At 38.5% G+C, this 20,000-nt stretch overlaps 1 protein-coding gene across 3 annotated transcripts in view; it reads left to right on the top strand.

The window, feature by feature from the left end:
• Positions 1-20,000, top strand: part of arap2 (ArfGAP with RhoGAP domain, ankyrin repeat and PH domain 2) — a 124,276-nt gene that overhangs the window by 98,497 nt on the left and 5,779 nt on the right. For 2 of the 3 annotated variants that reach the window (XM_028564376.1, XM_028564377.1), the window contains exons 23-30: positions 1,808-1,955; positions 4,464-4,541; positions 10,245-10,319; positions 11,013-11,130; positions 13,759-13,887; positions 14,596-14,732; positions 15,764-15,846; positions 18,752-18,787. In XM_028564376.1, coding sequence (XP_028420177.1) covers positions 1,808-1,955; positions 4,464-4,541; positions 10,245-10,319; positions 11,013-11,130; positions 13,759-13,887; positions 14,596-14,732; positions 15,764-15,846; positions 18,752-18,787 — 804 coding nt within the window. The remainder of the gene's footprint in view (positions 1-1,807; positions 1,956-4,463; positions 4,542-10,244; positions 10,320-11,012; positions 11,131-13,758; positions 13,888-14,595; positions 14,733-15,763; positions 15,847-18,751; positions 18,788-20,000) is intronic. The other variant, XM_028564378.1, reaches the window with a different exon arrangement.

The raw sequence follows: 20,000 nt of genomic DNA, 5'->3' as shown, positions 1-20,000 counted from the left end.
TTTAAGTAAAGGATCTGAGTACTTCTTTCACCACTGGTACATCCATTTGATGATTTGAATAAGGTCCCACACATGACTAATGTTATCCCTCCGTTTGCTATTTGGATGAATGTGATGATTGATGACACTTAATTGGAATTGAAAAAATAAGCATAAGTATTTTTGCCAAATTATGCATTATAACTCATTAGAATAGCAACAGAATTGTTAGATAGCTCTCGTCTTCATTATGTTTTTGATTGAACTCGTGGTTGATAGAACAGGTGTAGCTCTACAGATGCCACACTGCATCACAGACGTAACAAGTGTGGAGACTCAAAGGTCCTGCACTCTGAGTAGCTCAGAGGTTGCTATTTGTCACCTGCTGATTAGCCTGTTGTCCCTTCTGCTCTGCTAATGATCCACTCTCTCCTCTGTTTTCTTCTGACCAATCAAGTCAGATACTTTCTAGTCAGATCTCTGATTTAGTCAGGGATACTGTGCTGCAGTGGTGTGCATATGGTGGCAGGTCCTTCAAATTACAAGCTAAAAAGGAAAAGACTGCTTGTTTTTGTTTTCTGGTGAGCAAACGAATGAACTTGGCTTTCAGTCGGGTTTATTTCGGACACCGCACACACTGTGTACCAAGGTTATAATAGTTTAGCATTTTTCATTAGTTTTTATTTTTATTTCGTTTTGATGTTTTCTTTTCAAATTCAGTTTAGTTTTAATTAGTTTTTAAAGCAGGTTTGCTAGTTTAGTTTAGTTTCTATTTTTTGAAAATGCTTAGTTTTAGATAAGTTTTTAGTGTTCATGCGTATTTACTAACCAGCAGCTATCGGGTCGCCGGTGAAAGCCCACCTGTAGTGTTCTCTCTAAGCTTCTGTTTCGGGGGAAGGGGGCTTTGCGTTCTCCTTGCCCTGTCACTGCTTGTTAAGGTAACCTTGGTTAGCCTCCTTGTGTGCGCTTCTCAAATGTTCTTTCAAATTCGTGGGATTTTTCCCTTTAATAAATTGTCCACTTATTTTACCACCTTCCACTGCGAGACACTTGCTTTTATCTGACACAGTCATAATCAAATAGTACTCTGTCGCTAGTTATCGTTTTTTTCAGTTGACAACAATGTTATTTTCCACCTAGTTTTCGTTGTTTCGTTCGTTTTCGTTAACGATTATAACCTTGCTGTGTACAAAACTTAAACTTATTCCACCAACTCTGCTCCGGTTATATACAACACGTCTGCTTCCTCTTTCTCTACCTCTCTTCTGCCCACTTACCACACACACACACACACACACACACACACACACACACACACACACACACACACGCACTGAGCTCTCTTAAAGGAGCCGCAGCACCATTTTACAACGAATTCCTTATCGCGCTGATATGACCGAACCCGACCATAATTTCTAAATACCTGTCCGAACCCGGCCTGGCCCGTCGGGTACCGTTGGGACCCGTCGGGCTGGAATGACTACAAAATAAAAACCTCAGTTGACAAAACTTTTCATTAAAACTTGTGTGTGACAAATATATATCAAAATCTAAGCTTTGTCTAGCTGCTTTGTCTAGGAAGTGATTAGCAAACTCTGAGTAGCAAACTCAGATTTATATGTATATTTTTTTTAAATCACGCATTGGAAATAAAAACAGTCTAGTGTGGGCATGAGAGATTGAGAGAGTTATTGAGCTAGAGATAGAAACTGTTTGTGCTGATTTGTGTGTGTGTGTGTGTGTGTGTGTGTGTGTGTGTGTGTGTGTGTGTGTGTGTGTGTGTAGTTACATTTTGGTTATTCTAACCACATTTCTTTCTGTGATTCAGGATTCAGCAGTGTTCCCACCTCAACCACATGCCGAGCGAAAAACTGGCCTCGGTCTTCTCCTCCTGCTTGTTCCAGACACGGGGACAAACCCCACAGGAAACTAGCGTCATCCGTGACCTCATCAGCAACTACATTACACTCTTCAATGTGAGTCAAAATGTTTTACATATGATAGTGGTGAGGAACTGATTGAAAGACGATAAGGAGGGTGACAAAGGGCTGAGCTGAGCGTGGTCCTACATCAGATTTTTATTGCATAAACACTCTTAACATAATAAAAAAAAAAAAAAAAAAAAAAATTGGTATCACTTGCATACTTTATATCCTACATACCAATCATGGTAAACTAGTTGGTTAATTTGATGTCAAGCTGGAAGCCAATGGCTTTGCCGACTGTGCTCTGCACAAAACGACAGCACACATCTCCAGGAAACAGAGATTGTATTTGTTTTTTTGGTACAAAAAGTACCATCGGAATCTTATTCAGGACATCCTTTGCTTAAAGCAAAATGAGGCCAGGCTTATGACTCTGAGTTTGTTCTTTATGTGAGGAGCTGTTTTGATAGCTGAAAAATATAACCTAATGATAAAGGAAGAGAGAAAGAAACATCAGATTTTTTACAACACGCGTCCTTATATACAATCTATTTAAATAAGAAAGGATTCTAGGCCAGTGGTTCCCAAAGTGGGGGTCGGGGAACCCCAGGGTTCCTTGAGGGGGTTCCAGGTGGTCCGCAGCAAAAAGGGGAATGATTTATGTTTTATGTAATTCCATTCATATGTAACAAATTACAGAATGTATGACTATGCATTTGATCATGGGTTTCATACGCTTTCTGTGATAAAACATCTAAAAGCAAAACGTTACAGGACCCTGGAACAAAAGTTTATCAAGTGAGGATCCGTGGATATTTGTCAGTTTAGGATGTCTTTAACGTAAAAAGGTTTGGGAACCACTGTTCTAAGCAGCCAAGTTATATTTCAGCAAGTTTTTAATCGTCAGGTGTGACCAAAAGCTCTGTTAAAGGTGCACTGCAGCCGGTTTAGCATTGCAGTTACAAAACGCAGCAGACGCCAAAACGGAGGCAGTGCCAGGTTAGGTTATAGCTTAATGTTCAAATAAGATACTTTTAATTGTTATTTGGCTGTTATGAGTTAAGTTGAATGAATTTCCACACCATATTTTCGGGATATGAATGTATGAAATAATTACGGTTTAGGCCTACTATGCCACGATATGAATTATTGAAACACGTATTACTACTCAAATGTATAATTAAACTCATTAAAATGTACATGTTGGTGTTATTACGTTTTTCTAAAGATAACACACTAACACAATACATAATACAATATCGCATTAGGTATTTATCATGAGAGATTATAGAGTTGGGAATCTGGCGGTCAAAATGACCGCTCACGGCAGTTATGGAATTCCAGCACAGCATTTATTTTTTTTAAAAGATTATTATGTTTACTGACCAAAATGTCATTATTAGATAAAGTGATACAAGTGACAGACGGTGGGAAGATTTCTAGTTCTTTCTATAAAATGCACATCGACATTCCAAAAAAAATTATGTGCACCAAACCGCGAAAATTAAAGATATACATATTGTTCAATAACCTAGAAGATAAATTGAGATATTTCTGCTTAAAACCACTGTAGGAAAGGTGCAGTACATGCAGTCTAATATAGTCTCCCTGCTAGATTAAGGATGACTTTCCAATCAATGACAGGTTAGAGAATGCATTTATATATTACCATATTGCATATCTAAACTAAGCTGCACGCATAACTTTATTTACTCTCTTACTTAAACCATCTGGAGAGCAGAACTGTTGTTGCCAAATCTCCACAATTGGCTTGACTTTGCTGATGTGCGCATGGGCGGGGGTGTGGGATCAATGTTGCCCTTGGAAAGATGCCTGGCTTATGGGATACGCAGCACAGAGTGACTGCTAATTCCCAACAGAACGCCTGGATCCCTCTTGTTCTGACGTTAAAGGAGGAGCATTCACTCCAAATCGGTTCGGGACGCCATCATTCGGATGACAAATAGCCATCAAGCTCAACCAATCATGTGCCCAATAGCAGTGAATACACACGCTGTGACATGAAACGAGTGAGACATCTCTCTAATTAAAGCTGCAGTTCTGTGCTGCATGTCATAGACGGGGCCCATTATCAGGACTAAACACACACACACAACTCGATGAGTTTTTGAGGTTTTTTTTTTTCTCCCCCAATCTTCTCTTCCATTCGTAGAACTCTAACAAAGCAAATTGTTCTCTGAAAATGATAATGGTGTTATAAAAAAAAAAAAAAATTGGAATAAAAAAAAATATTATTTCCCCACACAGAGCTTTTTGAAAGAAATTGCATCCACTTGATGCTGAGCTGTGTCAAACACTCACAGCCAACTTCCTTCTTCAATATTAGTTTCAGAATTGTTAGCTGAACGACCCAATTCTACAGTTTGTGTATGATGCATTTTTACTGGTTTAATCTAGTCTTCCATGTATTGTATTTAAGGGCTGGACTTAATCTTCCCTTTGAAAATGGTTTTCTGATTTTATCAAGCAATTTAATGTTTCTCTTCACTGGCTGAGTTTGAATTGATGTGTTTGTGTGTCTTTGTGTGTTTCCAACAGGTCAATGAAGACCGGGTGCAACAGATGGAGAGAGAGAATAGTTTCATCACACGCTGGAACGACAAGAAGGACACCACAGTAAGTCGACCCAAATGACAATCTCCAATGGGTGTTCTGTGTGTGTGTGTGTGTGTGTGTGTGTGTGTGTGTGTGTGTGTGTGTGTGTGTGTGTGTGTGTGTGTGTGTGTGTGTGTGTGTGTGTGTGTGTGTGTGTGTGTGTGTGTGTGTGTGTATTGATTTTCCTGCATGTGTCAGGGTCTCTCAAATCAGGGATCCATTTGAACTAGTTACTTGTTATTCTGGCAAAAATGAACGGAATGGGGGGGGTGGGCGGTAGGCGGGTGAGGAAAAAGGGCTGTGTTCCTGTTAACCTTTACAGCAGGTACTTTATGCCTGGATGCCACAGCTGAGAAAAACATCTGGTTCAGATAACTGGGAAAAAAAATGTAATCACATGCCGCTGTTGTTGTGAAATCTGAAATAAGTTGTTTATGCCCGCTCCTTTGTGCTCCTCCCCCCCTTCTCTCCACGTTGTCCGTAGGCTTTCAGAACATGTCTTCTGCTGTGGGTCAGCAGGGTTACTCAGTGGAAAGCCAGTGCTATTGTAAAGCTGTCGGACAGGGTACATTGGGACACCATTTTGGTTATGTACACAAATTTGGGGTTTTAGGGTTTTAACATAACAAAATTATGGTAGGAAAATAGAAAATGTACTAGGTTTTTCATTTAGAACAATCATTTATTCAGCGCAATTACAAGTCAGCATGGGGAAAATTTCTCTGTTGAGATAATGGATGAGTTTGTTTGGATGGTTTAACATTTTAGCAAGTTTTGCATTTGTTTTACATTGATCATCTCCTTTTATATAGGACTTACTTTGTTTTATTTTCATAGTTTGGACTATGATTTACATCAGTTATGATACCATTGCTGTCGTAGTAATTTTGCAATTTTCCACTTTGACAAAGGAGGATGGAGACACAAATCTTCTATTGTCACACTTCATTAATGCTCAAAGATGGTACACAAAACAAAGGTTTGTTAGTACACACCCAAGAGAAGCTGCTCACCTCCTTTATACCTTAGAATACAGCCACACTAATAAATTTTTGTTTAAAAACAAATATATTTTGCTATGTTTACGGCTCGTGTCCACACTACTCTGGTGTTTCCGAGCCCCTAAAACGGAGATATTTGGAAACGCTGATGACCCTGTTTAAGTTTGAAAACTTTGGGTTGCGTTGTAGTCCGGATGTGAAGAAATGGAGACCCTTAGAAACAACGATGCAGACACCCATGTCAGTTTGTCTTATCGGTATGGTAGGCATTCATTCAGTAACAGTTCCACCTCGTTGTCGGTCTCTTTTTGCCATTGTTGTATTTTTTGTATTTTCAACTCATACATCCAAGATTTTCAGAGTAACGTTAGACAATCTGCCTCTGCAGGTGCATGCCCAGTGTATGCGAATGGTCAATGGGTGAAATGCATTGTCAGTAGGGATCGACCGGATATTTTAGTGCCGATACAGATTTTTTTTTTTTCATCAGCCTTAGTCGATGACCGATACGAGCTGCCAATTTTCTTGAGCCAATATTTGGAGCCGATACTGCTTTTGCTCCCTCAATTTACATCATAAAAATGTAAACCCTGCCACACTGGATTTGTTTTCGGAATCTGCTCTGCCATTTCTTTAAAAATAATAAACAAAAACACAGATCAGTGTCACTTCTGCAATCCTCTTACATTCATATCACCCAAATTATATGTGCAATGTGCATCATATGGATGGGTGCACTGCATATGGTTCACTGTGCAAGGGTAAAAGGCTTTCATCAACATCTACAACACAGCCTTGATGATGCATTGCTTGCTGACATATTATAAGACAGATATAATCAGGTCGTCACAAAATGTCCTTTGTCAACACATTTAAATAATTTAAGAAAACAATAAACCTGAAAAGTAGCCATTGAAATAAAGTGCTTGATTTGTAATTTAAGACTGCCTGCACCAGCACTCTGCTAGTGGGGGAGGGGCAGTGCATGGTCTGCACGTGAACTGCAGCGTCTCCAGCAACACAGAGCTGCCTGTGGACGCCTGTCTGTAAATAATGCCGGGGGAAAAATTATCGGCAAACGCAGCATCCCTTGTGTCTTGTTTTTTGGTCAATCTCCCTTTAGCCAAGGTAGTTTCTTATCACCTTGGCATTTTTGGTTAATACCTGACCAAACTCTTAGCTGGCACTTCCAGGAGTACTTCTCAGGAGGTGAGGCTGCTTCCCCTTGGTTGCAACTGTCTCGTCTCAATTTACATCACTGCTGACAACCTGTTGAGACCTTCTAACAGAGCAGACTCTCCCAGGAACCCTCTTTTACATTTGTAGCACTGTGGGGAACAGTCAGGCAAGGTCGCTCGAGAAGTTTGTTCCGGCAAAGGTTCACTGTACAGAATCAGAATCATCAATCATAGTAGAAATAATACACGATTACACATACAAAGGATATATGTAATTATTCAAACATAATTCAGCGTAATTGTCCGTTACAATTTAACTCACTGGCTTCATGTAGAGGCCGCTGACTTTACAGTGTCTGCAGGGTTGTGGAACACAAACTCCAGAGCAATTGAACCTAGTCAACGTAACCATCAATTAGAAAGTTGAAGTGAAAGTTAGTCAGTAACTTGAACTTGTAACTTGAAATGTCCATTATATTCATCCAGTCCATGCAGAGCCTCTTTCTAGTAACTCACATCCCGAAGAAATAGGAAAAAAGACAAACATATTTTTTAAAGGCTGCACTTACAGTATGGTGGTAATGTATGCATGCAGTTTATTGATAGTGGTATGTGGCTCAGGTTTATGTAAGCTATCATGTAAAAAAATCAACATCATTGGGTTTTTATTCAGTAGACTTTTGGAACGGTGTAAAGTGTAGCTATTTCGGCCTGGGTTGTTAGCAATAGAGCAAAAACACATTTTCTTTTCCACATTCATCATATTTTCGATAACAGCCAATCATGAAAATGTTATTAGATAGTCGTGAAAACATGTCTCAAACCGTCACCATTAATTCTGTAGAGTCTCTTGGAGATGAATGACTTGACAAAATTGGGAATGTCAGAGGTATTTCTTCTGAAAATAGAGCCACTTCCATCAAATTTAAGCAAATTGATAAATTGATGTCTGGATTGGCAAGACGAAGAGTCTACGACTGTTCTAGCTGCTCAGGGAGGCTACTTAGGTACATTGGTACTTTTAGCTTAATTGCCAAATTGGGAGGAAAGTACTGTACAGTTAGGATTCAAGGAATAGGATGTGGCTAAACAAATGGCTCTTGGGTCTGCACTTGAATACCAAGACAACGTGCGCTTTTGACACTAGCAAGAAGCTTGTCTCAGAGGGCTCGGGCCCTGCAGGTGAAGGTTCTGACCTTATCCATTTCCCTTTAAAGGCAGAGAATGACAAGCAGGCCTGCACACTGCAAGTGGAAAGTATGGCTAGACTGAGGGAGTCAGTAAATCAGTGATATAATGAGGTGCAAGGCAATGTCATGCCTTGTAAGTTGGAAGTGGCACTTTAAAATCAATACTTGCATTTATAGCCAGGGCTAGTGCAGTGAGAGTATGACTTTGGTAGAGGTTAGAAATGCCTTCATTTCAAATAGAACATTACTGATTGTCTTACTCGTTGCTGAGATGTCTCCCCATCAGCTATAAAACCATTTAACACTTCTTCTTGTTGCACTTTGCTTTCTTCTCCAGCAAATCATCAACATCTTCATTTCCTGTCTGTCTCTTTCACTTGAAAAATGCTGTGTGTAAAATGTGCCTGGTCTTCCTCCCAACAATGAATGAAAAGAAAGAAAAGTGTACTTAGCAGACCAAAATAGCTCCATAACTCTTTTGCTCCATTGGTTTGAATGACATTAATTTCTGTGTCATTTTAGGGCCAAGAAAGTTGAAGTGAAAGTTAGTCAGTAACTTGAACTTGTAACTTGAAATATCCATTATATTCATCCAGTCCATGCAGAGCCTCATTTAGTAACTCTCAACCTAATCAGCCTAATTGATGGCCTGTAGGTCAAGCCAATAATGACCCTTTCTTCACTAGCACATACAAATGACAAAGGGAAAGTAACTGTAATTTCCAGGTAGCCAAGGGAAAAGAAACCTTTTCGCACTCACTTAAGTTCCTTTTTTTAGAGATGGATTTCTTTTTTTAAAGCTAGATTTTTCACTCCCCCTTAACTTCTCTGGTCTTTCACACCCAGAAAGTCTGTTTTTAATTGGATGCAGAGAGGATTATAGGTCCAATACATGGAGAAAGGTACCATGATTTGTACTGATAAGAGCAATATTACTGGGAGTTTGACCTCCAGATTATCAGGCAGAAAGGCCACTTACAGTAAAAGTTTTCATTTTATTTTCACATAGGTTACATTAAGTTAAATAAATATATATTTCTCTTTTATCCTCTATTGATCTGTGAGTGAATAATTCAAATAGCACTTTAAGAGGATTATCCCCATTCTCAAATTAAGTCTATTCTAAGGATAAACATAGGCTTGTGTTTTTAGTTAACTTATTCACTTTACTGTAGTTAGACAAGAGGATCGATACTACTCCCATGTCTTTGCAGCTGCAACAAGGGTGTGATTAGCTTAAGGTTAGCTTAATGTAGCTTAGTGTAACATGAAGCCTGAAAGCAAGGGAAATGGCTAGCCCAGCTCTGTTTACTGTTAAAAATGACCTCTCTAGTTTAGGTTAGCTTAAAACCTCTAAAGGTTAACGCTAGTAATGAACACATTTTTTAATACATATACAAGCAGAAATTCTAAACATCTACCTCAAACCACAACTTTTTCACAACAACAACCTGTTAATTAGTGAACTTTAGGGCTTCTGGTATGATTTTGGTTTGTTTGTTTGTTGTACTTTAGTGAGGAAGCCAAGCTAGCTGTTTCCCCCCTGCTTACAGTTTCTATGCTAGGCTAAGCTAATCACCTCCTGGCTCTAGCTCTATACTCAACAGACAGACATGAGAGCAGTGTTGATTTTTTCATCTCATTCTCGACAACAAAGCAAATTAGGGTTGACTACCGCAAAGGCTTAGAAATGTAAGGAACTCATGGTGCATTAACCCTTTAACATTTTGTTTAGTATAGATTCTTTGTGTAGCTTCCATAATTTAATGTACAAACAGTAGATTAATAAAAACAAAGTCTTTGAGATTTGATTTACAGAAAAGCAACAATTTGTAAAGGTGGTAAAGGTAACATTGAATAAAAATATTGACTTTTTTTGCAGAATGGCATGCCTTGTATTTTACAAGATTGAGGAAAGACTGTTACAGCCCATATCTCCCTCTTGACAACTTTTAATTCCCATAATAACCTCTGAACATTTTTCTAGGTGCATCTTCAAAAAAAGAATTAAACGGACTGCACACTTAAAGTTAACACCAGGGGAGAGCATATCAGTTTTAGTGTAGATGAACCATGCATTATGTGCTTCCACCTTACAAGTATGTCTCACACATGTTCTCTTTATTTAGCCTGGTTTTGCATTCCGTTAACGCAACTGGGATTTAGTTTGACTCTAGCTCAGAAAACGACCTTTGCTTTCCACAAATCCTCTAACCGTTTCTCTCACTTTTCTCCATTTAGATTCATGCCACACTGGAGTGTGAATTTAGAAGAAAAGCCAATTAATCCAGCTGCATTGTTTTTGTAATTCGACTGATCTCTCTGTCTCACTCTATTTTCTTTCATACTTCCCAGTTCTCCCCAGCTGGGGACTTGATCTTCGAAGTGTACCTGGAAAAGAAAGAGCCAGAGAACTGCTGTTTAATCAAGGTATAACTGTGTGTGTGTGTGTGTGTGTGTGTGTGTGTGTGTGTGTGTGTGTGTGTGTGTGTGTGCGCGCATGTGCGCGCATGTGCGCGTGTGCATCTGTAAGGTGAATGAGGGATGAGGGTTGGTAGAATGAGAGGTGGAGAGGTTGATGGAATAGGGCTGAGACATTCGTGGTTTAACCTGATGGGATTACCGCTCCAGAAATAAATCAAAAGCGAACTAATCAAAGAAACGTCTGATTTAATTGTCTGAGTAATTGCATTTTACAAGGCACGCAGGCCGCTGCAGGTTACGGACTCCTTTCACAGGTCGACAGCAGCGGCAGAATAGGCATGGGGTTAAAGAGGAGCGCAGCACTGTTTGACTTTAATTCTCTGCTTCCTCTCTGTGGAGTTTAGTAGCACATTTGCTTGGTTCTGTCCTGTTCAGGCACACCTGATAACTTGACAAAGAAGCAAGTATTTAATTAGTGCACCGTATATACATGGTTGGAAGTCAGATATCTTTGCGGTTAGTGTTACATGGTAAATATTGAGTGGCTCTTCAAAGAGCGAAAAGATGGTTGAAGGCATGATATTGATCCAGAGAGCTTATAATCTGAGCTTCTATATGCCGGATGTGCTGACTTTGTTTGATTGTTAAACCTTTTTATTTGTTTGGTATATAGTTAACTGTTTGTTGTGTTTGCGGTAGGTCTCTCCCAGCATACGATCCACGGAGCTTGCAGAAACTGCACTGAATATGAGGAACGTCACCTTTAGTGCTGACGACTTCTGGACCACCTTTGAAGTCATTGAGAATGGAGAGTTAGGTACGCAGGATTTCCCAGTCCAAGAGTCACCTCAGGAAACATATTCAAATCACAAAGAATCCTGAAAACACTGCATTTCAGACAATGATATATCGCTAACAATCAGAGTCCTGGTCAAAATGAGTTCAATATGTTCAACAGAGTAATAGGGACTGTTCTCACCCTAATGATTTACTACTATAAACGCATGCCTTTCCTGCTAGCTTCCATTGCTGATGCCAACCTCTTATAGTGATAGTAGAGATACAGACAGGAAATGTGGCGGGAGAGAGAGTGGGGTTTGATATGCAACAAAAGTCCCGACTAGGAATTGAATTATGGACGTTCGGTTTTGTCTACTGCTACTTTGAAGACATTCTATATTAACATATCACACAAAAGTGTTCTTGTTGAACTTCTGTGTTGGCTTAATGGTAAATAAAACCTTCTTTAGGGAGTTTCATATGCGTTAAATATTTATAAATAAACTAATCTGATTATTGGCATAAGCTTGCTGGCAATTTCCAATGCCTAACACTACACTAAGTGTTCTTGTTGAACTTGGTGTTTGTAAAATGTCCATGCATGTCATTCCCCATCTCTCTTTCTCTTAATAAAATAAATGCAATAAAAGCATTGAATGCCCCCCAAAAACATGTATTTTAAAAGGGGCATTCGGAGGTATGTAATTTACTTTTTAATTCCAACAATATTTGCTTGTAGCAACTACAACAATTACATTATGGTTAGGGTCTTACTTTTTAGAGTAATAGCCTAGTCATGCTCAAGCCTTAGACTCTCCACATGTGCTTCTTCAACCAACTTTACCCCAAGGGAACTCCTCTGCACTGGCAAGCAGTTAATCCACATTGAAATTGAAATTTGTTTTAAAAGGCAACATGTGTTTCTTTACCGTACACAAAAAAAACCCTCTTCAACTAATTACCATTTCTTAGAATCAATTTGAAGAAATTAAACAAGCCTTTTATTTTAATCTACTGGAAGAGCATATTCAGTGACAAATACTACATTATTCCTTTTTGTTGGACAGAGGGTCTCATTTTTACATTTTAGGTTTGAAGGTTTCTATACACTGATCTCTCTGAAAATGATTGTATGCACAATTAGTAAATTTGCATTTGTATACAAATCAGGGTATGTAATTGTACTTCTAAAAGACTCCGGTTCGTTTTTCCCACAATTAAAAACAATCCCTTGTAATTAGATGATTAGAACTGATGAAGCTGTTTTCTGTTGACCATTTTAAAGGACTTAGAAGTAAGGTCTGTACTTTATTTCACAAGTTAAATCAAAAGTTACCTGTCAAATTCCACATCTCGTAGTAGTGAAAGCCTTTTTTTTGTTAAACCTTCTACTGTCATTGACAGTATATCCAATTAGTGATTGATGCGTCACATAACCATTTAAATATCTATTTAAATCCAAGGCATATACAAAGATCACACTTATTCCCATGACCTCATGATTAGAACATTATGTTATCTCTCTAATGAACCAGTGTCTGCGAACATGGAAGCACAGTGAGAAATTAGCCAAGCATTGCCGGTTTGATGATATGCACATTAATGAATCATATTCACCATCATATGTCATAAATTACCTTCATCTTCCTTGCATGATCGACCCAGGGAGCTGACCCACCTCATCTTGCATAAATATGCACTGATCGCACCCCGTGCCTCACACACCCAGGTTTGATCATAGCACGGGAAGCGGCGAGCAAGGGGAAGTCAAAGTTGAGCTTTGCCGCAAAGTTGCTTTGCTGGCGGTCCCCGTGCACTTTTCATCAGTTCACTGGGAGTTTACACCGCGCTCTTATGTTTGTTTTTCTCCTCACAAAGTTCTAGAGGACATGCCGTCCTCTTCTAAAAAATGAAGGTGTGTTGAATACTGAATATATTTGCTGACGGTTCAACATATTTTCCATGCCAAGACAATATGTCTGTGTAAGAGTAAACAGTCAAGCTATTTTGAAGGCGGTAGCGTTTGCTCATAAAACCATAAAGAAGGAAGGGAAAGAACGTTAATTAGCCATTTTGGAGGATAGCCACAGATAAACACTGTTATCGAGGACAATAGGCAGAAAAGGGGAGCTAATATTTGTTGGGAAATGAGGAACTAATTCCATGGCCTGGGTCTGCAGAGATTCCAGAGAGAAGATAAGCCCACTGTTATGAATAAGTTATGCTGTTGGGGCGTTTTACCTCCTTTGGTTATGAAAAATGGGGGAGTGTAGCAATGGAGGCATCAGAGCAGGGGTTGTGGTACACAAATTATCTACTTTTTTTCTGTGGCTGATAGCATGTACCCTGTTCACCAATTAGGAAGAGATAATAGGTCTATTTTGCACATGAGTGTGTTTTTATAATCATGTCCTGATATGCTGGAGATAATTTAAACTACTCTGTGATGAAAATGGGGAGAACAACAACATCATTTTGTTATTGAGTTAACTAGAATTTGTCATGGTTTTTATGATATGAGGCTCTGATTTTGTTTCATGCATTTATAATTCATGTAAGAAGAAGATATGGCTTTGTTGTTGGCGGTTGACTATTTTGACAGTTGCTAATTGATCATTGCTAATTATTTCCGTCGCTCTGACCCGTGGCCTTTTATTTACAACAGAGAGGCCGCTGCACCACAGTGAGAAGATTCTTGAACAGGTGCTGGAGTGGAGTACTCTGGACAGCCCTAGGTCTGCTTTTCTTGTTATAAAGAAGTTTACAGGGGCCAAAAGAGTTGCTGATGGGAAAGGTACAGTATGCAATCAATGGTACAAAACCATTAAACATTTTACCTTTTAATGATGCAATTTTAATACAGTATGTATGTTGATTTTCATGTGTACTTGTTTTTCTTTCTCTTTTTTACATTATATTTAAATTTTGTATCAATCGCTTAATCTATAAGTTATTCCAAACCAACTTGTACCTATGCAGTTGTAACTTAACCAATAAATAGCTTAAATAATTAAAAAGAAAATAGAAAGTTGTGAGCTGAGAATTTGAAATAGTTAGCTAAATGTTGTGTAAACAGAAATATGCGGAAAACAGCTAATTGTTGGTATATTACGTGATAAATGATTAATCAATTATCAAAATTGACATTGGTCAAAGCATTGATATACTGACTAGAGAAAGAAATTTGCCTTGCAAAAATGGTAGAAAATGTTGTTTTCAGCCTCAAAAATATATTTTTTTATATCAAATTAAACTAAATATCTTTGGGTTTTGGACTGACAAAACAAGACATCACCTTGGACTTTCAGAAACTGTGGTGGACATTTTTCACTAATTTCATTTGACATTTTATATACCAAACGATTAATCTAGAAAATAATTGGCAGATTAACCAATAATGAAAGTAATTGTTAGTTGCAGCACCAATACCGACTAATCGTTTTGGCACCAGTTGATAGACATGTGTGTCCACTTTGGGCTCACTTTCAATGTGTTTTTACAGTAGACCAAAGGCAGGTTATAAAAGCAGACTATCTGAAGTTCAACGATGGATCGTCCAAACTGCTGTCGGGTCACAAATTCCAGGACAAATATGTTGTACTACATGCAGAGAAGCTGCTGCTCTACAGAGATATCAAAGTAAGTACACTTTTATTTCAGGCTTAATCTACTTCCACATCAACTGTAACCACTTTCCACCATGGCTTTTTGAGTGAGTGCTTTGTATCACGAGGGAATTGAAAAGAAAACTGATGTGTTAGAATGGCGCCTACGTAACTGCAACCAAATAGACAGAACTCCACCCAAACTCTCTCTGATTCATCTCCCTGGTGACATGTCCGTCTCAGGGTTCCAAATCTTCGAATTAAGTAGGAAAATAAAACATACTGATGGCAGCGGACTTCCCACTCTCTTTCGAAAAAAGGAAGAATACAGCGTGTGCTTCAGAAAGGACCAACAGGCCTGAGTTCCCTGGAGGCCTTTTCTTCTCAGCACATTTCTGCAGTTGAAACATGGGACTCGTAAAGGAGTGTGAATATGTGTTAATAATTGATGGAGGTGCAGTAATTCTGGCAGTAGGGGGGATGGAAAATGATGAGGTGTGTGTGTGTGTGTGTGTGTGTGTGTGTGTGTGTGTGTGTGTGTGTGTGTGTGTGTGTGTGTGTGTGTGTGTGTGTGTGTGTGTGTGTGTGTGTGTGTGTGTGTGTGTGTGTGTGTGTGTGTGTGTGTGTGTGTGTGTGTGTGTGCGCGCGCATGGGGGGGGGGTGCTTCACTCACTGAAAGCTTCTCTAAATATCAAGTCGCAAAAGAATGTGGCTGATTACTGTGTAAATGCAAAGAAAATTAGACTTGTTTTTTGGGGGGAAATTTAATTGATATTCTTTGGCATCTACAATTAATGCCACGTTTGTATTTAGCGCAAATTGTTGGATGAAACAGGCAATGGGTGTTGGGTTGTGATGTGTAGGTGTCAGAGGAAAGCTTCCACTTTGTTCTTTGTCGCTTGGAAGTTTGCCGGTAATGATTAATTTTGTTGTTAACTGCACAGATAGTTTGATGGGATTTTATTTTATTTTGGTTTATATAGTTAAGTTGAGTTCAATGTATTTAGTTTTTTTTTTTACCCCTTATTAAATATATTCATCCAAAATATTCAATTGTTTTTGCAGGGCACTAAAGCGGAGAAAGTGATCCAACTCAACTCTGTGAAATGTTACCTGGGCCTGAAGAAAAAACTCAAACCTCCAACCAGGTAAGCTGCACTCACATGCATACTGTAATATAATGTTAGTCTTTTCCTAAATCTGAATGTATGTGAATGAGAGAGAGAAAAATCTCTGTAGTAGATTCACTAAGACTACCAAGTTAACCACTTTGGTTGCATGTATTGTGCTGCCACATTGGAGTCAAATTTGAATACACTGCTGACTAGGGCTGCCTGGAAAACCATTTTTGTTTGCATGCGTGCAGGTGCAAAGCCCTGCTCTTGATGAAACACAGAGTTCAAAGGAGAGAAGAAAAACTAGTAAAGACTCTCCCACGGAGTGTCTTTCGGTTTAATTAAAGGCATTAATTTTTTAAGGATTCAGTTATTCTACATTATAAAAAAAATAAAATAACAAATATCCAAATCCCCAAATTGAAACCAAATACCTACCCAATGAACGAATATCCGAATACCAAATTGGAAACATCAAACATACTCTCTTTTTACCCCAAGAAGAAAGGCTATAAGCAAGAGAAAGGTGATGAATAATATCCTGTCAGCTGAACATGAAGGTCAGGGACTAAATTAAAAAAGACTCCAGGAGGAGGAGTATTTTGAATCATAACTCTAGGTCCGATTAGCTTTTTTTTGTCATGTTACGCCACCCACTGAGGAAGACCATGAAATGTGGCTGAAAGCTTAAGAAATGCAGAGTAATTGGACAATTCTTTTCCAACTGCTGTTTGTCAGCATTGACCATTCAAATGTATTATTCTCATAATATGTGATATAATACAAGATTACTGCTGGGATTGCACCTTGTATAATACCTGAACTTAAATCCCAAACAGAACTAAAAGTGTTTAACACAAAAGCCAAACTATGGCTTAAACAACAACAGAGATGGGAGCACTAATGGTGTCCTTTAGCGACACACTATTTATGTAAATTCTGTTTTTATTTGATTTTATTCTTTGAGAATTTAATAGACTGTTTTGCTATGTTTGTTGCTGTGATTTTTTTTTTGTAAAAGCCTGACCAGGGACAAGGACTGCAAATTAGCGGAGGCTAGACATCTGTAGTTGTGATAATTTTATAGGTAATGTCCCTGATAAATAAACAATAAATAAATATAAATTCAGTCTTAATGCTTTTGTATTGAGCGCCTGTAAAGTGCAATTTATGAGCATTTATTCATTTGCTGCAATATTCTTTGTTTCCATCGGTGAAATGGTTTTCATTGTCATATAAGATATGACTGAAATGTGGATGATGGCTAGTCTCTCCCTCTGTGAGCAGCCAATAAAACAACAGCGCCACAAATGTTACACCTGCTCCTCCCAGACGTTAAATCACAGGCACAACTGCCTGTGCAATAGCTGTCAATTGACAATTATGAGCCAGTTTTAATGGTCATTTGTATAAATTTCCATTCCCTCCTTGCATATTTTCCTGTACTATTTCCAGTGCAGAAACTCTGTGTGTCTGCATAATGAATGTGGTCAAATGTGACTCATTAAAGTCAAAACAACTGCTGCACATTCTGAGCAAATCCACCCCTGTTTTATTAAGATGAACAAGTGATTATTTAGCTTTGCTAGTGTCTTTGTGTGTGTGTAAACTATTTGTCCCCAAAGATATATTGGCCTTTCTCTTCCCTCAAAGTGTAGCGTAACCAGGTGATACCCAAGCCCCTCCTGACCCCATCTTATTTTTCACAGTAATGAAATTGATTAAATGTAATTGCATTTTAACAAATACAAATTATTCTGCATATAGAAACCATTCCTGCCACTGTTTTATTTTAATTATGTTCTATTATTATAATTTATGACACATGCCAAACCCTCAGCCGTTCTTGTTGGTCAAACAAAGAGGAGATTTTTGAGAAGCCAAACCCTATATTTCACACTACCCAATTCTAATTCCTTATAATTTTCCCCAAGTTGGAATTTGGATTCTGGGGAAGCGTGAAAAATGAGTCCAGTAAGCGGTTGTCTGCATTACGGCGTCCTTCAGGGGAGAGAAATTGGATAAGAGAGCAGGAGTGGGAGATGAAGAGAGAGGGGGATACTGCATTGTATCATAGATATACTGTTGAGTGGGCTGTGGGAGAAGTGATATGGTGAATAAAGAAATAAAGACAGAGTGCTGAAGAGAATGGAGAGAGTCATAGTGAGAGGGTTAGGAGAGGCAGCGCTCCAGTACCTCATTAGGCAGAGGTCTATCTGTGAGCAGCCTATTGTTGGGTTGGATAGGATGCCTTAACTCACAGGAGTGGTGCTCCAGACTGCGGGCTCTCTATCGCTACACCCTCTTTCGCTTTGTTCTTCCCCCACGTCTCTGCTCCTGTTCAGCCACAGCTGTGAAGGGTTTCAGAGAAGGTGTATTCTCCAGGAAGGTGGTCTTTTCACCTTATACTGCCTCTGTGTAGGTCAATTCACTCTGAAACACACATATTTGCATCTATTCATACACCTTAAGTACACAAAATCTGAGTGAAGAATTCTTCAGGGAAGATTTTCTCTTTATTTAGCTTGCAGCATTATACAACTATTTCAAATGTGATCATTTAATGAACAGTTTAAGCCTGAGCTTGTGTATTGTACAATTTGGCCCAGAGATTATTGAGGTCTGCTCTTGCATAAACATGTTGGCTGTAACTCCATTGATTGATTGATTTAATTAATTCCACTGTTTAGCACCTAGCATTTGTGGTGAACTCTTTGCATTTTGATGAAACGTTTTTTAACCTGCTGCTATCTTCAACAATACTTTCTCAACAACTTTTTTTCTTTTCTGGAGTTGAATACTTTAAAATTCTTTCCTTTCCCCAAAACATGTTTATAACCTCTGTCTTCAAATGAATTTGGTGCAAAGAACTATTACAAGTTCCAGTTTTGCAGAAGCCAAATCTCAGGATCTGACCCATGTCCTTCTTATTTAACAGCTGGGCCTTCACAGTCTACACTGATAAACAACAATGGTGAGTGCAGAAGTTCTCTAATTCAATAATGAGTTTGACTTTTACTTTTTCCACTTAAAATATTTCTAAAAGAGAAAGAATCAAGTGGCAGAGAGTTAAAAAGTTGAATTTAAAGCACTTTGTAATGATAATGTGGATTAGTAGTGGGACTATGAGTGCTGTTATATATAAATATATTAACAATGATCACATGGTGAGAGGCTGCTGTCTGGTGGACTCCTAGTAAGAGAAATAACATAATGATTTTGTCAATTTAAAAAAAAACTAAATCTGTTTCTGTTTAAAGCTTCCTTCTAAGCCATTATCTGCTGCCTTCCAAATTGACAATTGCATTTTCTTGAGAAATGCTAGCTATCCTTATAACCTTTCTGATATCAGTATAAACTTATTCTAATATCATTTTAAAGTTATTTAAATAAGGCCTTTCTGAATAGCATGGGGATATTTCTGTTTTTGAAGGAACCACACCTCTCAAAAGAATATTCTGGTAAAAGAGAATGCTGGGCTTTAGTTTTTTAGCTATTCTAGCGACAAGGCTCTGGGGAGGGCTATGTTAGGTGGTCGGTCCACCACTTTGGTCCCAACTAACTAGATTTATTTGAGGTTATGCATATTTAGTTCTATTAGCAAATGTTAACATGCTAACACACAAACTTATTAAGTAAACAGGGTAACGCTTATAGTTGTTAAACATCTGCATGTTAGCATTGTCATTGTAAGCATATTAGCATCCTGATGTTAATTTATCTCAAAGCGCAGCTGTGATTAAGTACAGCTCTGCAGAGCTGCTAGCATAGCTGTAGAGTGTTAGTCTTGCTAGCTTGATTGCAGCAACAGTTTTTGTTATATTTGGTTGTGACACCAGTGTCTTCAGGGCGTCTTCTTTGCAATAAGATGTAAATAAGAGCAGAAAGCAAGATAAAATAATAATAAAAAGTGTGCTACAATCTAGCCAAAGAGAAAGACCTTGCTTTTAGCAAACATTTGGCCCACAGTAACGTGCATTACAGTATAGTACATGACCCCATTAGCAGCCACCAAAACCAAACAGAATACTGTACAAACCTGTATAGGTGACAGCTATTAGTTAAACCATCATCAGAAAAATACTTGCAGCACTAATCACCAAAACCCTGCAACGGGATACTTTACCCATGCACATTAATGTAATTATAGTGGATAGCCAACCTATCATCAAGCCTATTTACAGTGA

The sequence above is a fragment of the Perca flavescens genome, chromosome 19 (genome assembly GCF_004354835.1).
Source record: "Perca flavescens isolate YP-PL-M2 chromosome 19, PFLA_1.0, whole genome shotgun sequence".
In the NCBI taxonomy this organism is placed as follows: domain Eukaryota; kingdom Metazoa; phylum Chordata; class Actinopteri; order Perciformes; family Percidae; genus Perca; species Perca flavescens.
This window is presented reverse-complemented; position numbering and strand designations above follow the sequence as displayed.